The sequence below is a fragment of the Narcine bancroftii genome, chromosome 3 (genome assembly GCF_036971445.1).
Source record: "Narcine bancroftii isolate sNarBan1 chromosome 3, sNarBan1.hap1, whole genome shotgun sequence".
NCBI lineage: Eukaryota > Metazoa > Chordata > Chondrichthyes > Torpediniformes > Narcinidae > Narcine > Narcine bancroftii.
The window spans coordinates 107,669,622-107,694,091 of record NC_091471.1 but is presented as its reverse complement, the minus strand read 5'-3'; the positions used below and the strand labels follow the sequence as shown (position 1 = coordinate 107,694,091).

The following is a 24,470-nucleotide window of genomic DNA, read 5'->3' as shown; positions in this document are numbered from 1 at the left end:
AAGCGCCCAAATGATACGAAGACTTTGTGCCATAGTTTTAATAAGAACTTTGGGACAGTATTTAATCTTATATCATAAAGTGCATGTAAGAGTGCTGTAGAAAGTAAATTTTATGTAGTTGAGTTATAGTATTACCATTAGTTACAATGTTTGTATGTTTCCGAGGGATATTGGTAAGTGAATGTAAAGTTTATTTCTGATTAAAGGAGGGATGTCATGATAATGAATATGTATGAGATGTACCGGAAGTCACGTGGTATGAGAGAGAGATAAGAGCACAAGCAGGAGAACAAAGGAAACTGGAAAATAAAGACACTGAGAAGTTTACCTGATAAAACTTGTGTTTGATGTTTTATTAACTTCACATTTTGGGCCACAAATGTGACAAGAGGAGGTGTCTGAGAGCTGTGGTCTCTGCAAGTTGATGCCAGACCACAACTGTGCTGCCCTTGTCTGCGTGTTTGGTAGCGAGGTTGGTCACAATTCGTTCAAACTCACGATAATCAAAATTTTTTTAGGTTCCATCAAGGGAACTCGGCAATGTTGCCCTTTAAGCCCGTTGCTTTTTGATTTATTAGAACCTCTTGCTATAGCTTTATGGGAATGTAGAGATTTTTCAGGGTTAATTAGGAATGGTGTTGAACATTAAGTCTCTTTATATGCAGATGATCTTTGCTTTTCATTTCAAATTCAGAGGTTTTTATGCCAAACATTAACTCCATTTGCCTATATGGGCCAGTTCTCAGGTTATAAAATAAATCTCCAGAAGAATGATTACTCTTAAAGGGGCAATATTTAAGATATTCTAATTTCCCTTTTAAGTTGGTGAATAATCAAAGTGGACAACCACACACTTATCCACATTATATTGCATTTGTCCACTCACCCAACCTGTCCAAGTCACTCTGCACACTCTTAACAGCCTCTACACAGCTCACAATCCCACCAAGCTTCGTGTCGTCTGCAAACTTGGAAGTGCTGTTTTCTATTTCCGCATCTAAATCATTAATATATATCGTAAATAACTGGGGTCCGAGCACTGAGTCTTGTGGTACCCCACTAGTAACTGACTGCTATTCTGAAAAGTACCCGTTTATTCCTACTCTTTTTTTCATATCTGTCAACCAATTCTCTATCCACCTCAATACCATATCCCCTATACCGTGTGCCTTAAGTTTGTATAGTAATCTCCTGTGTGGGACCTTGTCAAAAGCCTTCTGAAAATCCAGGTAAACAACATCAACTGGTTCTCCCCTATCCACTTGACTAGTTAGATCCTCAAAAAATTCACTAAGATTAGTCAGACACTATTTTCCCTTCATAAAAACCATGCTGGCTCTGACCAATGAATTTGCCACTTTCCAGATGTGCTGCAATCACATCTTTAATAACCGACTCTAATATTTTCCCCACTACCGATGTCAAGCTAACCGGTCTATAATTCTCTGATTTCTCTTTCCCTCCCTTTTTTAAAAGTGGAGTTACATTAGCCACCCTCCAGTCCTCAGGAACTACTGCAGAATCTAAAGAGTTTTGAAAAATTATCAACAATGAATCCACTATTTCATGGGTTCCTTTAGCACTCTGGGATGCAGACCATCTGGCCTTGGGGACTTGTCTGCCTTTAATCCCTTCAATTTATCCTACACAACCTCATAACTTACACTTATTTTCCACGGTCCTTCCATCAAGAAGAGGAAATATTATTGACTTTATCTCAGAAACGAATTTTAGCTTTTACAACATTGATAGCTCGACGGGCAATTCTGATAAAATGGAAAGACAGCACTCCACTTACCCATACTCAATAGTTAACTTACAGTTACTAAGTTTAGAAAAAATATCAGATATAATGTAAAGGTCAACTTTTATAAGGCGTTGGGCCCATTCATGGAGTATTACCATAATTTAACGAATTAGGGGGTTTGGGTGCTCCTGAACAGTGCTGTCTATCTTTGAGTGTCGTCCTTTGTTTCCTATATTTTTAATTAGATATGCAAGTTTGCCTTGTTTAGAGGATGGGGTTTGCTTTTTTTTTGGACAGGGGGGTTCTCTTTTTTTCCTTTTTCAATATTTTTGATGTGGTGGGTTTGATCTGAAAGGGTGCACACAATTTGTACTATGTATAATCAAGGTTTCACTTGAAATATTCTGTTTTTGTACTCTAGCAAATTTATTAGATATGTGTATTTTTATTATATTCTAAGATATTTTCAAAAGATTGGTGTGGAGAGAGTGAAAAGCAGGGCATTCCTGTGGAGTGAGATTGAAATAAGTAAGGGGAGTGATGAAGTTGAAACAGTTGATGTCTCAGTGGCAGTGGAAATGTAAAGATACACAGTGGGCAACTGGCCAGGATAACATGTTCAAGGGGGTGGGGAAGAAGGCTTAAGGCAGGAGAAGGGTTCTTCAGTGGGGTTGGAGAAACATGGTATAAAACATGGGCAGAGAGATGATGGAAGAAGAGTTCTGCATCGTGCCATGCACGAATATAAGTGGGTGAAGAGAGATGAAGTTGATGCCTCTACCGAGGTCATTGTTCTGTCTCTGAGAGGGGAATGTCGAAGGGAATGAAAAGATCAAGCAGGGGTCAGAGTGGGTATTGCTGTGATGGAGGAGGATGGGCAGGATTAGGAGGAGCAAATGGAGGATGGGGGAGGTCAGAGGGTGGATGTAGTAGATAGCGTGGTCTGAAAGGTAGGTGGAGGGTAGGGGATCAGAGGAGAGTTGGAGATGTGGGTTTGCGAGTAATTAGGTGAGGTGGAGCTTAAAGGAATGGATGGAGGTGAATGTGGAGAGATGTGAGTGGATTGGGAAAGGTAAGGAATGGTGGTGGGGGGAATGAGGCAGAGGGATCCATCAGTGGATGTACCTAATGCATCAGCCATGTGGAGGCTGAGATTGGTGTGGGAATTGGTGGAGTTTCAGTGGACTCTAGAACTAGTGTGGTTGGGACCAGGGGAGGTATCTGTATCAGTAGAATCATCGGGAGCTCTGGTGTGCAGGGTGAGCAGTGGATATGTCAGGAGCAACTGCCTCTGGACAGCCGGGGTGGAAACCAACATTGGAGGCTTTGGGAGCTCGGCCTGCAGGCAGCTGGGGCAGAGGTGAGAGATTGTGATGGGGGCATTGGGAGTTCTGCAATGTGGGCAGCTAGGGCAAAGACCTAGCGGAAACTGGTCTTGAGGCTTAGAGAAACTGCAATCTCCAGTGAGGCGAGCTTCTGATCCTTTTTTTTAAACTTTATTTATGTCGTTCAAAAAACAATTAGTACATGACATATACAACAAGTAACTCTAAACATGAACGTTATATTTTATATATAAGGGTAAAAAAAGAAAAAAAAACAGAAAAGAAAAACCTCCCCCAAGGAGAGCCATAAAGAAAGAAAAAAGAAAAAAAAATTAAGCATACATATTAAAATCTAATCAATTTAAATTGAAATGTAAATATTCTGAATATAACAACCACTATAATTATCACGTGAAACATTTAATTTTTTCCATTATTAAAAAATATTACATCTCATTATGCCATCTATTAATATCAATCATATTTGTATCTTTCCACGTACTCACAATACATTTTTTCGCTACAGATAATGCTAAATATACAAAAGCAAGTTGAAATTTATCTAATCCCAAACCTTTCAGAGGTTGCAAACTACCCAATAAAAATACTGTCGGATCTAAAGGTATTTTAATCTTATACAGGTATTCTAAAAACAATTGAATTTTCTTCCAAAAAGATTGTATATATGTACATGACCAGACAGCAATTAGAATTACCGCATCTAAAACAAAAATCTGATTCATAAAAACAATACTTTTTTAGTTTTTCAGGTGTTGGGTATAATTGATGTAAAAAATTATAATTAATCATTGCATAGCGTTCATTTATCAGTTTAGTTACACTATCTTAACAAATATCTAAACAATCATCCTCTGAAAAAATATCCACTTCCCATTTACTTTTAGATTTATCCCAACCCTTTTTATCCATACCATCCTGTAATATTTGATACATAGATGAAATATAACCCTTCTCTGGTTTCTTTCTTTGGCTTGGCTTCGCGGACGAAGATTTATGGAGGGGGTAAAAAGTCCACGTCAGCTGCAGGCTCGTTTGTGGCTGACCAGTCCGATGCGGGACAGGCAGACACGATTGCAGCGGTTGCAAGGGAAAATTGGTTGGTTGGCGTTGGGTGTTGGGTTTTTCCTCCTTTGCCTTTTGTCAGTGAGGTGGGCTCTGCGGTCTTCTTCAAAGGAGGCTGCTGCCCGCCAAACTGTGAGGCGCCAGGATGCACGGTTTGAGGCGTTATCAGCCCACTGGCGGTGGTCAATGTGGCAGGCACCAAGAGATTTCTTTAGGCAGTCCTTGTACCTTTTCTTTGGTGCACCTCTGTCACGGTGGCCAGTGGAGAGCTCGCCATATAATACGATCTTGGGAAGGCGATGGTCCTCCATTCTGGAGACGTGACCCATCCAGCGCAGCTGGATCTTCAGCAGCGTGGACTCGATGCTGTCGACCTCTGCCATCTCGAGTACCTCGACGTTAGGGGTGTGAGCGCTCCAATGGATGTTGAGGATGGAGCGGAGACAACGCTGGTGGAAGCGTTCTAGGAGCCGTAGGTGGTGCCGGTAGAGGACCCATGATTCGGAGCCGAACAGGAGTGTGGGTATGACAACGGCTCTGTATACGCTTATCTTTGTGAGGTTTTTCAGTTGGTTGTTTTTCCAGACTCTTTTGTGTAGCCTTCCAAAGGCGCTATTTGCCTTGGCGAGTCTGTTGTCTATCTCATTGTCGATCCTTGCATCTGATGAAATGGTGCAGCCGAGATAGGTAAACTGGTTGACCGTTTTGAGTTTTGTGTGCCCGATGGAGATGTGGGGGGGCTGGTAGTTATGGTGGGGAGCTGGCTGATGGAGGACCTCAGTTTTCTTCAGGCTGACTTCCAGGCCAAACATTTTGGCAGTTTCCGCAAAGCAGGACGTCAAGCGCTGAAGAGCTGGCTCTGAATGGGCAACTAAAGCGGCATCATCTGCAAAGAGTAGTTCACGGACAAGTTTCTCTTGTGTCTTGGTGTGAGCTTGCAGGCGCCTCAGATTGAAGTGACTGCCATCCGTGCGGTACCGGATGTAAACAGCGTCTTCATTGTTGTGGTCTTTCATGGCTTGGTTCAGCATCATGCTGAAGAAGATTGAAAAGAGGGTTGGTGCGAGAACACAGCCTTGCTTCACGCCATTGTTAATGGAGAAGGGTTCAGAGAGCTCATTGCTGTATCTGACCCGACCTTGTTGGTTTTCGTGCAGTTGGATAATCATGTTGAGGAACTTTGGGGGACATCCGATGCGCTCTAGTATTTGCCAAAGCCCTTTCCTGCTCACGGTGTCGAAGGCTTTGGTGAGGTCAACAAAGGTGATGTAGAGTCCTTTGTTTTGTTCTCTGCACTTTTCTTGGAGCTGTCTGAGGGCAAAGACCATGTCAGTGGTTCCTCTGTTTGCGCGAAAGCCGCACTGTGATTCTGGGAGAATATTCTCGGCGACACTAGGTATTATTCTATTTAGTAGAATCCTAGCGAAGATTTTGCCTGCAATGGAGAGCAACGTGATTCCCCTGTAGTTTGAGCAGTCTGATTTCTCGCCTTTGTTTTTGTACAGGGTGATGATGGTGGCATCACGAAGATCCTGAGGCAGTTTACCTTGGTCACAACAAAGCTTGAAAAACTCATGCAGTTTGGCATGCAGAGTTTTGCCGCCAGCCTTCCAGACTTCTGGGGGGATTCCATCCATACCTGCTGCTTTGCCACTTTTCAGTTGTTCGATTGCCTTATATGTCTCATCCAGGGTGGGAACCTCATCCAGCTCTAGCCTTAGGGGCTGTTGAGGGAGCTGGAGCAGGGCGGAATCTTGGACTGAGCGGTTGGTACTGAAAAGAGATTGGAAGTGTTCTGACCATCGGTTGAGGATGGAGATCTTGTCGCTGAGGAGGACTTTGCCGTCTGAGCTGCGCAGCGGGCTTTGGACTTGGGGTGAGGGGCCGTACACAGCCTTTAGAGCCTCGTAGAAACCCCTGAAGTCGCCAATGTCCGCGCTGAGCTGTGTTCGTTTGGCGAGGCTAGTCCACCACTCATTTTGGATCTCCCGGAGTTTGCGCTGAAGATGGCTGCATGCGCGACGGAAGGCTTGTTTTTTCTCTGGACAGGACGGCTTTGTAAGGTGAGCCTGGTGGGCAGCTCGCTTCTTTGCCAGCAGCTCCTGGATTTCCTGGCTGTTTTCGTCAAACCAGTCCTTGTTTTTCCTGGAGGAGAAGCCCAGTACCTCTTCAGTGGATTGCAGTATGGTAGTCTTCAACTGATCCCAGAGGGTTTCAGGGGACGGGTCCGTGAGGCGGGTTGCATCGTCGAGCTTTGCTTTGAGGTTTGCCTGGAAGTTTCCTCTCGCTTCGTCTGACTGCAGTTTTCCAACATTGAACCTCTTTCTGGGGGCTTTATTGTTCCTGGGCTTTGGCTTGAAGTGAAGGTTGAGCTTGCAGCGAACCAGCCGGTGGTCAGTGTGGCATTCCGCGCTAGGCATGACCCTGGTGTGGAGCACATCTTGTTTGTCACTTTCTCGCACCAGGATGTAGTCCAGGAGGTGCCAGTGTTTGGATCGGGGATGCATCCAGGTGGTCTTAAGGCTGTCCCTCTGCTGAAAAAGGGTGTTTGTAATGACAAACACCCTTCTCTGGTACCATCATAAGAAAAGTCTCAAATTTAGTCATTTCAGGTAAAATCATATCTCTGCCAAACACATGTTTTACCAAAGATCGAATTTGATAATAAAGAAAGAGTTCTTATCAATACCATAAAAATTTACCTTCTTTAAAACAATCTCCCAAATTTTCCACACCTTTAAATCTCCAATGTAATAAACTTCGATTGTGTATTGAAAAATAAATAAGTTGATTATTATAAAATGGAGTCAAAGCGATAATTCACCCCTAGAACCTATCATTTTCTTTTTCTTTATCCATAACTTCATTAAATGTTTTAATATAGGCACATTATGTTGCTGTAACAAATTTATATTCCATCTAAACAAAAATTGATGTATTTCAAATTCAGAAATATTTGCCATCTCAATTTTGGCCCAACTAGGGGGCCGTTCCAAATCCATCAATGAACTAATAAATTTAAGTTGGGCTGCTTCATAATAATTTTGAAAATGTGGTAAACGTAATCCCCCTAACTCATATTTCCAAGTTAATTTAATCAAGGCTATTCTTGAAAATTTACCTCTCCATAAAAACTCCCTAACCATTTTATTCAAATCTCGAAAAAAAATATTATCAAGTAAATACAGAATAGATTGAAACAAATATTGCATACGTGAAAAAATATTCATCTTAATTGTATTTCTCCTACCCAATAAATTAATAGGTAAATCTTTCCACTTAATCAAATCAACTTTAATTTTTTTATTAACGGAACATAATTTAATTTATATAAAGATTGATAATTAACATTCAGAATTATACCTAAATACTTAATTCGATCAGTCCATTTCAAATTAATAATATTCTTATAAACTGAATAATCTCCTTCGCTTACTGGTAATATTTCACTTTTTTCCCCAATTAATTTTATATCCAGAAAGACATCCATATTGTATCAGACACTCCTTCAAGTGAAAAAGTGATTGAGCTGGATTTGTTAAATACACCAATACATCATTGGCAAATAAATTAATTTTATATTCCTCATCTAAAACTTTCATACCTTGTATCTGTGCATTTTGTCTTATCGGCTGTGCTAAAGGTTCGCAAACAAAGCTGGTGATAAAGGACAACCTTGACACGTTGATCGAGTCAATTTAAACGGTTCTGAAATCAAACCATTCGTCAATACTCTAGCTACCGGTTTACTATATAAAGCCTTAATCCAACCAATAGATAGGACCAAACTTAAATTTTTCCAGAACTTTAAACAAAAAATTCCACTCCACTCTATGAAATGCTTTTTCTGCATCTAAAGATATCACCATCGGGTGATCTAAAGATTTTCAAAATATATTAATCAAACTAATCACATGCAGAATATTATCTGAGGCATATCTATTCTTTATAAAACCTGTCTGATCCATGTGGATCAACTTGGGTAAAAGTTTAGCCAATCTAGTCGCTAAAATTTTAGCTATTATTTTATAATTACATTTAGCAACAAAATTGGTCTATATGAAGATACTTTCAAAGGAACTCTATCTTTTTTTGGAATTACTGTAATTAAAGCACTAGAACAAGACTCAGGCAATTCATAGCGTTCTCCAACTTGATGTAATACATCTCCAAACACTGTAGAGAGATCATAAAAAATTTTATAAAATTCAACCGAAAATCTATCGTCACCAGGTGATTTACAGTTGGCATTTCCATCATAGCCATTTTAATTTCTGAAACAGTAAATGGTGCTTCCAACTCCCGTACATCTGCATCCTCTAGTCGATAAATTCAGCTGTGATTTTAAAAACAATCAATCGATCCATTTTCTTGTTTTCCTTCAGATGTATATAACTTTTTATAAAATGAACAAAATTCATCATTAATCTCACGAGGTTTATAAGTGATAAAAGAATTCCGTCTAACAGCATTAATAGTCCTCGAAACCTGTTCTTTCTTTAATTGCCATGCCAACACCTTATGTGCTTTCTCTCCCCACTCAATACCGTTGTTTAGTCCTATTAATCATACATTCAAATTGATAAGATTGCAAAGTATTATATTCCAGTTTCAACCTAGATAATTTTATTTTCTTATCTTCTGAAGCATCTTTCTGAAATTCCTTTTCTAACTCATCAATCTGTTTCTCTAATTCAAGACTCTGATTTAATCGATTCTTTTTTATTTGAGAAGCATAACTAATTATTTGTCCTCTCAAATAAGCTTTCATCGTATCCCATAATACAAACTTACTTTGAACAGATTTAGAATTTTCTTTCAAAAAATTAATTTTAAAAAAAAATCAATAAATTCCATATTTTTAATAACATTGTATTAAACCTCCAACGATAGGCCACTTGAATTTTCTCAGAGGTTGCATATATAAAGTATAACAAAGAATGATCTGAAATCACCCTACTTTTGTATTCCGCTTGTTGTATTTTCCCTTGTAAATGTGCCGATACTAAAAAGAAGTCAATCCTTGAAAACGATTCATGTCTAGATGAGTAAAGGGAGAAATATTTCTCTGTCAGATTAAGACGTCTCCAAATATCTACTAAATTAAGATCTTTCATTAACGCTTGAACCTGAACTGCCATTTTAGATTTCTTATCTTTCTTCGGAAGTTTATCTAATAAAGGTTCCAAAACACAATAAAAATCACCACCAACTAAAACATTATCATTAGCCTGACCCAGATATAAAAATGCATCTGAAATAAATATTTCATCATCTACATTTGGGGCATAAATATTAAGTAAAGTCCAAAATTCATTAAAAATCTTACAATTCAATTTAAGAATACATCCTGCCTTTTCCTCCATTGATTGTAATTCAAAAGATAAATTTTAATGTATCAAAATTGCTACACCTTTAGCCCTGGAATTAAATGAAGAAGAATATACATACCCTACCAAGTCCCTCTTCAATTTCATACTTTCTTTGACATTCAAGTGTGTTTCTTGTAAAAAAGCAACATTAATTTTCATTTTAATATACGCCAAAATTTGCTTATGCTTAATCGGACTGTTTAAACCTCGAACATTAAAAGTTGCAAATCTCAACTTTGACATATCTACTAATACTACTAAGAACTAATAATATCTTTATATATAAGCTCAAATCAACGTAAATAGGAGAAAAAAAAATCACAAATTAAAGACTAGATAAAATCAAAATTAAAAAAAAAAGAAAATAATCAAAAAATAAAGAAAATAATAATAAAAAAATAATCAAAAAAAAAAGAAACCCCCCCCAAAAAAAAAACTACCAAAAGGTAGTAATCCCTAAACAAAATTTGGGTGTGGATCACCCACCAGTGGCTGATGACTGATAGAACTTAGAGCAAATCTCTCCCTCCCCAGCCGAACAAAGAATAACATCAAAATATCATAATAACATAAAAAGTAAAATAAGAGTAAGAAAATTCTTCTATTCATCCAAGAGATTCCAAATTCGGAGACCCCATTTCAAGAGAAGTTGGACTCTTTCCATTCCCGTTTTTCCCATTTCTGCCATTTCTTCCGTTTCCAGAACAACCAGATTTTTCTTTAGGAGACAATGGTGGACTATGTCTTTGTCCTCTTACATCTGGCAATGAATCAGCAAAAATCATTGCTTCACGATCATTCTCAAAAAAACGAGATTGATAGTCACCATAAAACACCTTTAACACTGCCGGATAGCGAAAAGTAGATTTATAGCCTTTACGCCACAAAACTTCTTTAACTGGATTAAATTGACGTCGACGTTAAATGACCTCTTGACTCAAATCGTGATTTTAAAAAACTCTGCTATTCTGAATCAATAACGGAGTTTGTCATTGTCTTGCATTTTGCCTGCTAGACAAAGTATTGCTTCTCTCTCCAAATAATTAAAACATCGAATTATTACAGGTCTCAGTGGTTGACCAGGTGAAGGTGGTCTTCGTAAAGCTCTATGAGCTCTTTCCAATACCAAGCCTCAAGAAAAAAATTCTTGCCCTAGTACTTGTAGGATCCAGTCTTTAAAAAACGAAGAGGATCTTGTCCTTCCATACCTTCTGGCAAACCAACAATTTTCACATTATTCCTTCTGCTTTGATTCTCCAAGTAGTCTATTTTCCTCTCTAACTCCTTCTCATGTTCTCGCAATTCTATAATGGATTTTTCGACCTTCAACACTTTTTCTGTATTAGAAGCCACTTGCTGTTTACATTCCAAAAAAGCAGACTGAAATTTTAAAAAATCTTCACAAGATGCTTCCACACGTGCTTTAACTGTATTCAATTCTGAACTGATCATTTGGGCCATCTCATTCATTATAGGCTGAATGACAGCATTTAACTGTTTACATTGTAGCTCAGAAAAGCTCAGCCCTGCTTTCTCTAACGTAGTGGCAGAATTAGGTAACTGCAGCTCCTGCTGCAACTCAACAAAAGGCATTTTAACGGTTTTACTGTGGGTCTGGACTCCCAGCGACGGCACCCCGACTTCCTCAGGGGGTCGACGCTGGTCTCCCCCCGCAGCTCGTTGTTTTTTAAAAAAATCACGGAGGAGATCGAGATCTTCAGGTTGGAATGCTTCCTGAAGCATTTCAGGCAATGGAGTCGTCTTCCTGCGTGCTCCCTCCGTTAAAATCAGCCGGCTGCCAGAATTGGGATCCACTTCTTGGGAACACGCACCTTCCTCTAGAGAACGGGTAATTCCAGCGCTGTCCTTCACTTAGTGAATAGTACACATTTTTTTTTCAGCTCCCACAGGCAGTCTTTGTGGTTTAGGCACTAAGGAAGTTAAATCTGTTTAGGCCCCAAATCTTCAACACTTTGAAAATGTAACTTCTTCTGCACTTGAGGTTTAATCTTTTTACCATTAATGGCCATAACATTTCCTTAATACTTTAAACTAAAATTTAAAAAGTTTAAACTTGAAAACAAGGTGTTAAAAACGGGTACTTAAAAGTCCGGCCAGAGAGGTCGAGATCACACATCTAGACTCTACGCCATCTTGCCACGCCTCCCCTTCTGATCCTTGATGGATGCCAAATGAGTGAAAAACTGGCAGGTGAAGGTGTGGATCTGGTATAGGATATGTCTGCAAATTGGAGGAATGCACTTAATTTTCAGTCTGGGCACTAACATTGGTTAACTCTGGTTCTGCTAGACCATTTCCTGTTCTCCCTCTCTTCCCTATCCCACAGTTTTCCACTTCTCCACTTTCTTCCCTTTCCATTCAGAAAGTTATCCCCCTCCCTCTTTTTACTCTTGTGCCTTCCCTCTCTTATCCCACCTATTACCTTTTGCCTTTGGGCCTGTGCTCTTCCTGCACCCCCCCCCCCCAATAATTTTATTCAGGTGTCTGTCTACATTTTACTCATACCTTGATTAAAGAGCTCAGGCCCAAAACACTGGTTATGTATCTGTGCTAAATAAAGTATACTATTTTCTCCAGAATTGTATTTTTATTAGTGACTGACACTGGTCAATGCAAAAGGTCTTTGTTCATCACATAAGTAGTCATTTTGTTTGAAGTTTCTCTAACCTCAAAATGTTTATTTTTTTATACTCCCAATAACAAAAGTACCAACAGGTAATTCAGTAGCTACAATGAAATTGTTTATTTATTTGGAATTGTGAAAAATGCTTCAATTGAATTGAATATTTATGGTTGTAGCACACTTTCACTAACAAGACCCATAAGAATGTTGAAATGTCTTTTGGACAAAGTAACTTGTGTGGATGGCATAGGTGCTCTGTGGTTAGTAAGGGATTACTAAAGGGTGGTATGCGAGTTTTGGGGGGGGGGGGGAGGGTTGAGAACCACTGGGTCTTAAAGATTCTGAGGACCAGACAACCCATCCACCCAAAATTAACATGTTTGAAGTGTGGCTCACTAGTTACACAAATATTTCTCATTGATATTTGAAACAAATATCTTGCCATAGGGATGGTAGCTATACTGATCACCATATGGATAGCATTACAAGCTCCTGTTTTAGTAAAATGGGATTATCATTGTAAGGGATAGTATAGATAAGAGGAACTGAATGGTCACAGTTAAGATTTAACATTTTAAACAAGCACAACGCAAGTCGCAGACCAGCAATAATTCAATACATTGGAAGAACTGAGGGAAGGTTTGTCACAATCTGTTCCAGATTTGAAACATTTGCAAAGACTGATTTTGCAAGGGAGAACCATTCTGACGGCTGGAAAGAAAACAGCTCTTTGAAGCAGCTCTTATGCCAGCCATTTTGTGGAAAATCAGAGCAAAGCATGCTCTGTAAATGATTGGGCCTTTTTGGTGGCTTGACCTGTGCCAGAAGGGTCTTTTTGGGAACCAACATGCTTCTTTTTAAGTGTGACTAACAGTGGAGGTCACTTGGAGAGGCTGCTTTTTTTTAAGTGTGACTAGCAGTGAAGTTACTTGGAGAGACGAAGGCCAGAGTCTTGGAACCTTTGTGGAAGCGGCCCAGCTCGAGTCTTGCCTACAAAAGGGCCAGGAGTGTTGTGACCACAGGTCGTGTGGCCGGACATTTCTTCAAAGGCAACGCAAGAAGAATTTGAGTCTGTATCAGCCACAACTCCAGTCTTCCCATCAGTTCAACATTAATTGTGGGCATCAAATTGCAAAGGCCTACTCTTCAACACGGACTTCAAAGTGACTGTAGATTTTGGCCTGGAGTGTAATGATGTACACAAGCATACACCTAACCTTCTTTGAACTCTATCATAGTGGAAAATAACTTGACTGAAAGTTTTCATATAGGCCAATTAACATGCCCCCATTCTCTTGCACTTACTTGATGTTTCACGGTCACATTGGTTTACAAACCACATTTCTTGAGTGTTTCGTCTGCTGTAAAGCAGTCACCCATGCTCTGGAAACACACTGTTTATAAAATTGCATTGATTTTAAACTGATTGCTTCTTCTAATTTGTATTTGAGCAAGTTTTTGAAGACTGATTCTCATTTGAATTTAATGCTTGTTATCCATTTAATCTCATAACTTCTGAATAACCACTAACAGTACTTTCTTTTCTAATTCCATAGAATTGTGGGTGTATTGCATGTTAATTGCAGTCAGTTATATGTAAAGTTGCTATAACAAACCATGTGACTATAAGTATTGCATGACAAATGTTAACTAGATGCGTAAATCCGTAAATTAAACCTTTGATTGTACTTTTATTTAGGAAGCACACCTTCTGGATGTTATAAAAAACTGATTGAATATTATAAAAAAGGCAATCTCTCATTTAAATATGTCAAGACATTTAATATGGATGAATATGTTGGTGAGTAGCTTGCAGTGGAATTTAATGTGAAATAAGTTTTGTCAGTATTTTCAACAGAAGTACCTGTATGTGTTTGAAGTTATTTATAGGTGCAATTTTTGTTAAAAAGGAACAGTTAGAACAAAGTACATTCTAATTCTGTATATTGAAGTTTTAATTCAATTTCACATTTTTAAAACATTGAACCTGTTGTTTATCGATCTTACAGGGCTGTAGGAAAAAAATGGAAATTACTTTTGAGATCAATTGTTTAAATTTCATGTTGATAAGAATTGTAACCTATATTGTGGTACTTGATGTATGAATTCCATTGGGACAAATAAGTTTCTTTCCAATAATGTCTATTTTAGCAACATCTGCAGTAAAATTCTGAAATTTGGCCCTAATGCACGTTGAGCAGATTCTGCTGAGGAAAGCTTTAGTGACTGTTAAAATATCTCTTCTATTTATTTTCAATGGTCTGCTTGCAATCATTTAGAAATCAATGTTGTGATTCCACATAGGTTTAAAATCTTTCTTAATCTTGCTGTTTAGCACTTCCAAGGGATCATCCAGAAAGTTATCATTCCTATATGTGGAATTACTTTTTCAAACACATTGACATAGATCCAAACAATGCTCATATTCTTGACGGTAATGCACCAGATCTGCAGGCGGAATGTGATGCGTTTGAACAGAAGATTGCTGAGGCTGGAGGCATTCAGCTCTTTGTAGGAGGTACATTTTGTGTTTGTTTATGGTTAAAAACCATTGTAATACATTTCTGATTATCCGAAATGCTTGGGACCGAATGTGTATCAGTTAACTGCATTTTTTGGATAATTGAAAAATGGCTTTAAGTGACCCAGTAGAATACTCATATTGGCCATCGCTGATCCTCCCCATGACTGTTACTAAACCTGCTCCGATTTTTTTTTCTTCTTCTTCCCTCTGATGCTGCCCAAAATTCCGTGCCCTGCCCTACAGTTACTCAAATGTCCCGCACCCTCCCCCCCCCCCCCATTAGATTTGTTTGGGCATTGACTCTGAGGACAGCCAAGAACCAAGTACAATGGAGGGTAAAGAAAATATGAAAAGCGAGGGGAGGAAGTTACATGAAACAAGGACAATCTCTGCATGCCTTTCCTGACCCACCAACTCGCTGATCTTACCAAATTCGTGCTAACAGCTTGTCAGAGCCCCACATAAACACGTCAAGTTAAATATTTTTTCAACTTGTGATGTCATGTTGTCCCCTAAAAAAAAATTGGAACTTTAGTTAAGTGGTTTTCAGATAATCATAAAAGTACTGTCTATAGATACCATTAAAACAAAATTTAAACCAAAAGCCTACTATTTAAAAAATACAGTGCCAAAAGTTATTTCAGAGCACTCTCATCTCAAGCTATTTGAATGCATGAGTGTCGATATTGCTCAGAAAGTAAACATTGTAGTAATGTTCATTGCATTACCTGTTAAAACATTGTTTAATTATTTTAACACCAACATTGTGCAGATAATACTATTTTTGGAAATTTATAGTTGACTAAGATGGGTTTTTTGTTGCTTTTATATTTGAGTAAGTTTGTGTATATTGTAGCTTAGAAATTGGCTCAGATGTGAATGGTGGCTTTAGTGGACATGTACAAAACACCATTTTCCCCTTGTGTATGTCTCAAAAATAATAAACGGCATTTTGGAATAATGTTCAAATATGATTTCTAATAATCAGCTAGTGCTGTTTTAAGTACAAAATATGGAAAGTTGCATTTAAAATTGTCTCAAAATGTAATTTTTTCAGAATTTTTTAATTGTTGTTATTTCATATTTTCACTGTTGTAAAATTGAAGTTGACCATCTTAAATTATGATAAGAGAAAAGTGTAGCTTTTTTGTATTTTAGCTGTAAACTTTGTTGTATTTTATTACTGATTAATGTTCATTATAATTTTATCTCTAGAGCATTATTAAGGTTCCCTCTTCTGGAGAAGAAATTTTGTTCCAGCTGGTGTGTTTGAATTGAGCCTACAAACAAATGTCCGTTACAGTTTTCTAAACCAGTGCCTCATCTTTGTCCTGGGTTTACATCTTTAATATTCTGATCAATTTTTCTATATACTTTAACCAACTGGAAAACACAATGTTAACATTGTTTTGTAATTAGGTCTATTATTTCCTTCCATTTTTCCTAATAGGCATTGGTCCCGATGGGCATATCGCTTTCAATGAACCTGGGTCCAGCTTAGTGTCAAGAACAAGGGTGAAAACATTAGCCAAAGAGACCATTCTTGCTAATGCCAGATTTTTTGATGATGATCTGTCAAAAGTACCTACCATGGCATTGACAGTTGGTGTTGGAACAGTGATGGATGCTAAAGAGGTAATATACAGGAATCTATCCATTGCTGTCTGTAAAGAGATTGTGCATTCTCCCTGTTTCTGTGTGGATTTCCTCCCATTTTCCAAAGTCAATAGGTTAGCTGGTGACTTTTGAGTGCGTTTTGAGTTTAAAACACTGAGCGTAGAGTCTCAGTGGAGGCATAGTAGTGACCACATTTGTGAATGGTGCATGACATGTATAGCCCAGATCATGAAATTCTATGTACTAAAAAAAATGTTTTCAAAATTTGTCCTTTGGGGTTTTATTGTATTTTAAATGAAAGTGTGCAGTCTTGTAACTGAAATATAGCAATATGTACAGCCACATTGAATAAAATTTTACATTCCCACAAAGCAATTTACCCCATACCTTGTATATGTTATATGTAATATATATCTGCAATTTACCAGTACCAGCAATATGTATCCTCATTTGCAGTTAAAGCAAGGCTACCCTTTTATCTTTGGGTTTTGGTCATCTGTTCCAGGATCCAAGCAGCTTTGGAAGAGTGTCAGTATACTGTGCCATTTCTGTCATCCCTCCAATTCTCCTCTGTCAGAAGATCCGTAATCAGATCAATATTCAGTTTGTCCACAAACACTAGATTTTAATTTATTGCAGAACAAATGGTCCATCAATACTTTCATAAATATGGAGAACCAAGAAATATTTTGTGGGCAGCTTCTGAGTTTTTTTCAAATCCATTACTATTGAAATATACTAGTTTCTGAGGTTTTGTTACTGCACTCAGTTATAGGATACATATTGTCTTCAGAATGGAGTACAAAATATCTGGTATTATCTCCTGAAGATATGGCTTGGACAAATGTTTCTCTATTATATTTGTTCCATGGAACTATAACTTGGAAAGTCAGCTTTTTGCAGAATCACAGCAAAGTGAGCACAGGTGTTTGCAAGTAAGGTTAGAAGAGGTATGAGGAGAGCTAAATGCAGTTGTCATGGAATCTTTATAAATCACTTATACAGTTGTGGTTGGTTCTGTTTTCCCACAAGTTGAGTCACTTCAGATTTCTTGTAGAGCAATAAACATTTCCGTTGTGCTGGGGTTGTAACCCTGCAAAGATTTTCACTTGTCCATTTTAGTTACAATGTAAAAGTCATGGCGGGGGGGGGGGGGGGGGGGTGCGGGGTGTAAAACATAATAGATTCACTGGAATATTACCAATAATAAGATCAGAATTTTTTGAAGAGAAACAGGAGAATTGAGATTGAGAGTTATCTCTTGGAAATCATGTTAAAATTAATGTGATTATAAAATTTAATTATTGCAAAGACTTGGCAGTTCTCTGCAGTTGAAATAGAATTGTAAAAAACAAATAGCCAAGTAGAAGTGGAACATAAATGCAGTAGGCATGAAATGGGTGTAGATGTGACAGAAATGAAGATAATACATCCATCGATGTGATGGCTTTTAAAAAAAAAACAATTTCTTTAGTTTTTGGATACTTATTGTTTTCATCCGAAGCTTCCCACTCAGGTATGAATAATCTGCTGCTGCATTCAACCTAATACTACAAGTAAAAATATGTATTAAACCCTAGTTTTCCTAAAATGTGTTCTCTGTAGATTGGGGTTGGGGATGGAAGATTAAATGGTATTAAATTATGGTAACTCTTCAAAATTCTCCAAACCAAAAATACAACCAGACTTTGTTATATGATGGGTTTAGCAGTTTGAATTGTACTTGGGACTTTAAAATGTGCACATTTTGTTGCTTAGTTGAAAATTAGAAGTTTATCTGAATTTAATGTTGGGAAAAATTGTTCGTTCCTCTTTGATGTATTTAATGGCTGTTCATACCAGTTTCTTCTGGATAAGCGTGTGCATGTATATTATATATATGATGAGTAAACAATTTAGTTTTGACACTTATTTTTGTAGGTAATGATTCTCATCACAGGAGCACACAAAGCCTTTGCATTGTACAAGGCAATAGAAGAGGGTGTCAATCATATGTGGACTGTTTCTGCCTTCCAGCAGCATCCGCGTACAACCTTTGTTTGTGATGAGGATGCGACTTTGGAGCTTAAAGTTAAAACTGTGAAATATTTCCAAGGTAGGTAAAAATGTCCAAAATTCATTTTGTAGTAAACATAACAGCTGGTTGTTATTGTCGCCAAGCATGAGAGCAGTAGGGTAAGTGTCATTTTGTTTTCAGGTACTTTTGAAATTGAGTTTTATATCAGGAAATGTACATTGGAAATTTAATGTTTTCTACCTTTGTCGTAGCCAATAACAAAGCAAGACTATTGCTCTTAACAAGAATGTCGACTTCTATTGATTGAAGAGGTTGGCCAGTTTTAATTGTTTAAAATATGCAAAATTAAATGAATTTTTTAAGTGGGAAATCTAATAAATTGCTGACACATTTGCAATCTGGAGAAAATGTTTTCAGTCAGATCCTTTTATCTCTACTTTTGGCAGCCTGCATCTCACATTTATGGCCCTTGTCAACTGACTATATCCACTCTGCTTAACTATGTAGTGTAGCTAGGTTAAGCTGAGTTTTATTATGGCTCAGGCCCGACTTTTATACTTGCACTGTTCCCGCTGTGCCCCCCCCCCCCCCCCGGCTGATGTCGCAACATGCATAACAAAAGTGGGTTAACATCCTTCTTGGGTGCCGTGCGGATGCCCAGCAGCGCCCATTGGTAGCTCGTCTACCCAGTTGGGTCCTTGGAGTCTGATCATGAGCGCAGTTTTTAGGTGCTTGTGGAAGTGCTCCACCAGCCCATTTAACTGTGGATGGTAAGCACTTGAGTGAGGCTGGGGATCGCACAGGCTGGCAAGGTCAGACCACAGACTGGAGGTGAACAGATATTGGAAACCCTGGTATAACCTGGAGGTGAACAGATAGCGAAAACCCTGGTATACACGTGGATGTGGTTGACCCTTTGTTCTGCAGGCTTGAAGTGCTGAGGTGGGGTCTTGGTGTGCTGCTGTACCTTGGTTGTTTGACACTGTGTGCATACATTCTCCCACCCACTGGCAACTTGAGAGTGACCGTGTTGACTGCTGCCTATTTGCTCATCGCTGGGTTTAGATGCTGTCTCAACCATCTGGGTCACCATTTGTAGCTGCGTGCTACTCGAAAGAAAACATGCACGTGTAGTCAGGTTAAGCTGAGTTTTATTATGGCTCAGGCCCGACTTTTATACTTGCACTGTTCCCGCCATGGCCCCCCTTGGCTGACGTTACAATATGCATAATAAAAGTGGGTTTCCCGTGCACAGGTACTTTTCTGCATAACAATGCCCTTCTTCCCCACTGCCCTTGCCGTCCACCCACCAGTTCACTTGTTGGGGCCATTGCCGCTGCGTAGGCTGCTGGCCTTTGGTTGCGCTTGCTGACCCAATAGCTGTGGCAGGCCGCCACAGTAGTTGAAAAATGGAGCAAGTCTAGGTCTCTTGGGAATAGTTTTCCCTCTAATCCTTTTATGTAATTGTATCAAATCCTGACTTATCACAAATATCTGCCAAATAAGAAAAGCCAGGGTCCACCTCAACCAGATTCTTCTGCAGTTTTCACTGAAATAATTGCTCGATTTGTGACCTGAAAGTGTTTTCTTCCTGCAGTTGAAAGCATGAGTCACGATTCTGCTTAACACATTCAGTGAAATTATTCCAAGTAAACACAATCATTGTTGATATAAAGCTGGGTCTAAACCCCCTTTAATTCTTTTTTAAGTACAGAAATACGAGTCTATTTGAGTGACTATTGTGTTTTAAACTATGACTTTATTGCAGTTCTTTTGTAAATAAATATATAAATGTTAAAAACTATGAACAATGTTTTATTTCATTTTGTTTTATCTGTTCTAGTATAAGCCAAGACCAGCAGTCAACATGGAATTCTGATTTGCATATTATTTGCATGATTTTGTTGAATTGTAAATGTTGAACATGTCTCTTGTCATCCCCTTCATAATTGAAATAATTTATTCCACTATGGAAATGATTCTTCATCAATATGACTGTTCATCCTGTTTCATTTAAGGCTAATTTGATGCTGTGTCAGACAGATTTATTGTCAGGGTGCATACTTGACATCACATACAACCCTGAGATTCTTTTTCCTGTGGGCACAGCAGAATTACCTCTAACTGGTAGTGCAAAAAAAACCCTGTACATAACGTATACACATAAACAAATAAAGAACTGTGAACAGATAATAAATAAACTGCAATACAGAAAATTTAAAAAATCAAAGTGTGCAAATAAAAGTCCTTAAATGAGTTTGAGTTTGTTGTAAAGTCTGATGGTGGAGGGGTAGCAGCTGTTCCTGAATCTGGTGGTGTGAGTCTTGTGGCATCTTTACCTCTTTCCTGATGGCAGCAGCAAGAAAGGAGCGTGTGCTGGGTGGTGAGGGTCTTTGATGATGGGTGCTTCCCACCAACAGCTGTGTTCCTTGTAGATGCACTCAATAGTGGGGAGGGTTTTGCCTGTGATGTTCTGGACTGTTCCCACTACCATTTGGAGGGCTTTACGCTCAGGCGTATTGGTGACCCCCATGCCAGACCGTGATGCAGCTGGTCAGCACACTTTCCACCACATCTCTAGAAATTTTCCAGGGTTTCTGGTGTCATACCAAACCTTCACAAACTCCTGAGGAAATAGAGGTGCTGATGTGTTTTCTTCATGATGCCTTTGTGTGTTGGGTCCAGGAAAGATCCTCCGAGATAGTGATTCACCTTCTCCACCTCTGATCTCAGACTTCTGATTTGCCCTGTGCTCCTGTAAATGGTAGTAATTTGTGTTGCTGAGTTTTCTAAAATTGGATTATAATCGTGCTTTCATGGAGGTTTGGGCATCTAATTTATCCTTGTGTTTCTGGAGCACTGCATATTAATAAAGCTGTTATTTCTTCTTAGGTTTAATGCATGTTCACAATAAACTTGTGGAGCCATTGCAGAGTATGAAAAGTTACAATGACTGAAGAACATGAAAGGAAAAACTCCCATGATGTCTCTAGGACTGAGCACTGCTAAGTTGAATTCTATGCAACTGATTTTTTTTATATATATTGACGAATTATTGTAAATTAAGCAGTGATCGTGACGAAGTAATTTGGAAATTGCTATTGGGTATTAAAAATTTCTTTGAATATTTGTAGTCCCTCAAAGACCTGTAATCTTTAATGTCTGACTGTTTATAATGAAATCTTGCAAAGATTAAGGGGAAAATAATTAGAATTATGGGAATTGCCTGTACACAGACCTAATTTGTACAAGGATTCCATTGATAAGAATGGTCTGTGAATGTGTTTCTCTTTCCATCCCTCAAAATAAGCTTTGATTAGACACATGAATTTTCTATAAATACCCATATTATATTGCATTGCCAACACTTCTTATTATTTCATTTCAATGAACACTTTCTATGTTGACCTTAACAACTGCAATAAATATGGAACATGTACTGTATCTAGTTAATGAATGTTATGAAACATGTCAATTTTTTTGTTAGACTAACATAGTATTCTTTAAATATCAGCTGAGATTAGTAAGCATTCAAATTGTCATTGTAAAGGGGGTACAGCATATAACGTGAAATAAAGGAAGCTGAGGTTGTGGAGTTGTAGAATGTGCAGGATATTTAGTTCTTAAACTTGAGTGATGACTGGACAGTGGATATTTTCCTGTCTTCCTAATGCAATCTTACGAAATTCACAAGTCATATTGGTGTTGAAGCATCATGTCTCTTCAACTGGTTCATCTTGAGCTTCAGTTTCTATCATTGCTGCTTCTAATTCTAACAGATCTTCATGTAAAAGTTTAACCTTCATGAAACTTGGTCAGGAAAACATTGGCAGAATCAACTTCCAGTTCAAGCTGTTTAGCAAATTTTGCAATTTTATCTGCCACAACCTTGCAAGTTTCATCATTCAGCAAACTTTGAAGCTGGCACAGCATTTCCATACACCATTCAAATATGTTTTGGTAACCTTTACTGATCCCTTATTATGCCTTATACCTTGTTAACCATTGAGAATTCCAAATGTATCAGCCTTCCCAGACTCTCCATCCAGCTTCAAATGAATCTGCAAAGGCTTTAAAATTTACAGTGGAACTGTGAATTTGTTTGGGAGAAATCCTACTTAGAATTGTGTGAAAATAATCTAAATGTGGGTGACCAGGAGCATTATTAACTAGAAGTGAAATCTTGAAAGAATGCTCTTGTCTTTGCTCTATTTTTCCATCTCTGAAAGCAATATATAAACACACATGTGATTACTAATGTGTTCCAGGCCTTTGCATTTGCACAGAAATAAACTGGAGGCATTGCTTTGCCAATGTCCTTGAATGCTCAGAATCAGGAGTTGGGTGGTCTGAATAATACATCAGCAATGGTTTCACTCTGCAATCTCCAGCTGGATTAGCCCAAAGCTTTTGCAGCCTTAAAATCTGACACTGTCTTTCTCCTTGGAAAGTCTTTTCTACTTGTTAAAAGTTTTACAGTGCTGAACAAGCTCCTGTGGTTTTAAAAAAAGCGCACACAAGGAAACCATCCTGCTGCTTTGCTATCAGCATTGCCAGCCTCAGTACATACTGCCTTTATGAAAATCAGCATGAGCTTTATTCTAGCGAAAAATTTGGCATCAGATTATGTTCCCATTTTAAGGCACAAGGCTTCAACTTGAATTGCTGTTTGGCTGTGATGTGTGCCTTTGAATTTGATCTTCCATCCATAGAAAGTTTTTCAGCTGTTTGCAACTGTGATCAACTTTGTTATCACAGTTGATTTTTAAAGATGCCGAAGCTTTCACACTTTCATTTGTATATTGTCTGTCCTTAAATCTTCTTTACTGTTGAGGCAGCGAGACCAAGCTTGCAAAAGATGGAAGAAAGTCAGACTTCCTTCATACTTTCATTTTCAGTTAAAATTGATAATTTTATACCTTTAAGGAAGTTGAACACTTTTGCTCCCACTCAATAATTTTCTGATCCATTACAATGTAATTAAGGGTGATTATTACACAATGTTACATCAAAGTGGCTAATACCACACTACACTATGTCTGACATGCTGATTCCTGCCATACACTTTATTCATCTGCCCTGCACTAGTTTACATTTTTATAAATTTTGTCATGAATTTTTTGAAGAAAATATCTGGAAAAAGTCAGATTTACATCAGTTAAGTCACCTGTAACTGTAGAGTCCCTGTACTTGCAAAGACTAATTGCTGTGTTTACAGAATACATCACCAGACATTCCTAATCTGTGATACCTCAATTGCCTAGGAATAGAATGTATATGCATCTGTTGAAATTAGTTATGTCATCTCTTGCATCTGTTCAATCTTTATTTAGTAGAAATGTAATGGTTTATATCAATTGTTTTGATAGTTTAACAATACAAATGAAAAATGCAGACTTTCATGCCTTGCTTGCCTATAAAAAGGTCGCACATTGTGTAAATAAAAGTACCTTAAAATGAGTAAGAATATGCAAAGTTTCAAATTTAGCTCTGTGGATCACACAATGCAATTATTTTACAATCTTAATATGTGTTTCTGATGTGGATTACATTTATCATTTTTAATGTTTGTTTCACTGCTTCATTTGACTTTTCATGACATAGTATTAACCAGTATTTTGCCATATTTAGTATTAGAGTGCAATTAATAAGACTGACTTGTATTTAATTATGATAATTTGCTGCAGAAAAAACTAGTAATCGTGACACTTATTTCTATCAACTGAAAACATTTAGAAAATGGCAATGCTTTGTTGGGAAACGGCATCAGAAATACAAGTAGCTTAAATATTTACCTTCTAAGCTATTATGTTAGCATGTGTGGATTATTTCAGAAATCCTAATTTAGGAATTTTCACACATTTAATCAAATAATTAGATAACTGATTCTTGAGGAGTGCATAAATTGTGCAGAAACTAAATGCTACATAATTGGGGCACTAATTGCTAATTTGTTATTGTAGATCTGAATTATAAACTTATTTGTATTAACAGTTGCTTCTTGATGTGAAATTTGTGTATTAATACACTGTAGCATATTATCTGAATTTGTGTATAATCTCAATAAAGCACCTTTAACAGTTCTTTGCTCATTAGTACATTGAAATGAATTTATTTATTTGTACTTGATGGCTCTGAATC

The 24,470-nt window shown here is 37.9% G+C and overlaps 1 protein-coding gene across 4 annotated transcripts in view; it reads left to right on the top strand.

Annotated features, from left to right (window-relative positions):
• Positions 1-24,412, top strand: part of gnpda2 (glucosamine-6-phosphate deaminase 2) — a 38,175-nt gene extending 13,763 nt beyond the window's left edge. For 3 of the 4 annotated variants that reach the window (XM_069924749.1, XM_069924751.1, XM_069924750.1), the window contains 5 exons: positions 13,871-13,972; positions 14,507-14,689; positions 16,146-16,330; positions 18,233-18,407; positions 21,222-24,412. In XM_069924749.1, the coding sequence (XP_069780850.1) occupies positions 13,871-13,972; positions 14,507-14,689; positions 16,146-16,330; positions 18,233-18,407; positions 21,222-21,286 (710 nt within the window). In that variant the 3' untranslated portion in view covers positions 21,287-24,412. Of the gene's footprint in view, positions 1-12,898; positions 13,241-13,870; positions 13,973-14,506; positions 14,690-16,145; positions 16,331-18,232; positions 18,408-21,221 lie in introns of those variants that run through there. The other variant, XM_069924752.1, reaches the window with a different exon arrangement.
• The last annotated feature ends 58 nt before the right edge of the window (positions 24,413-24,470 follow it).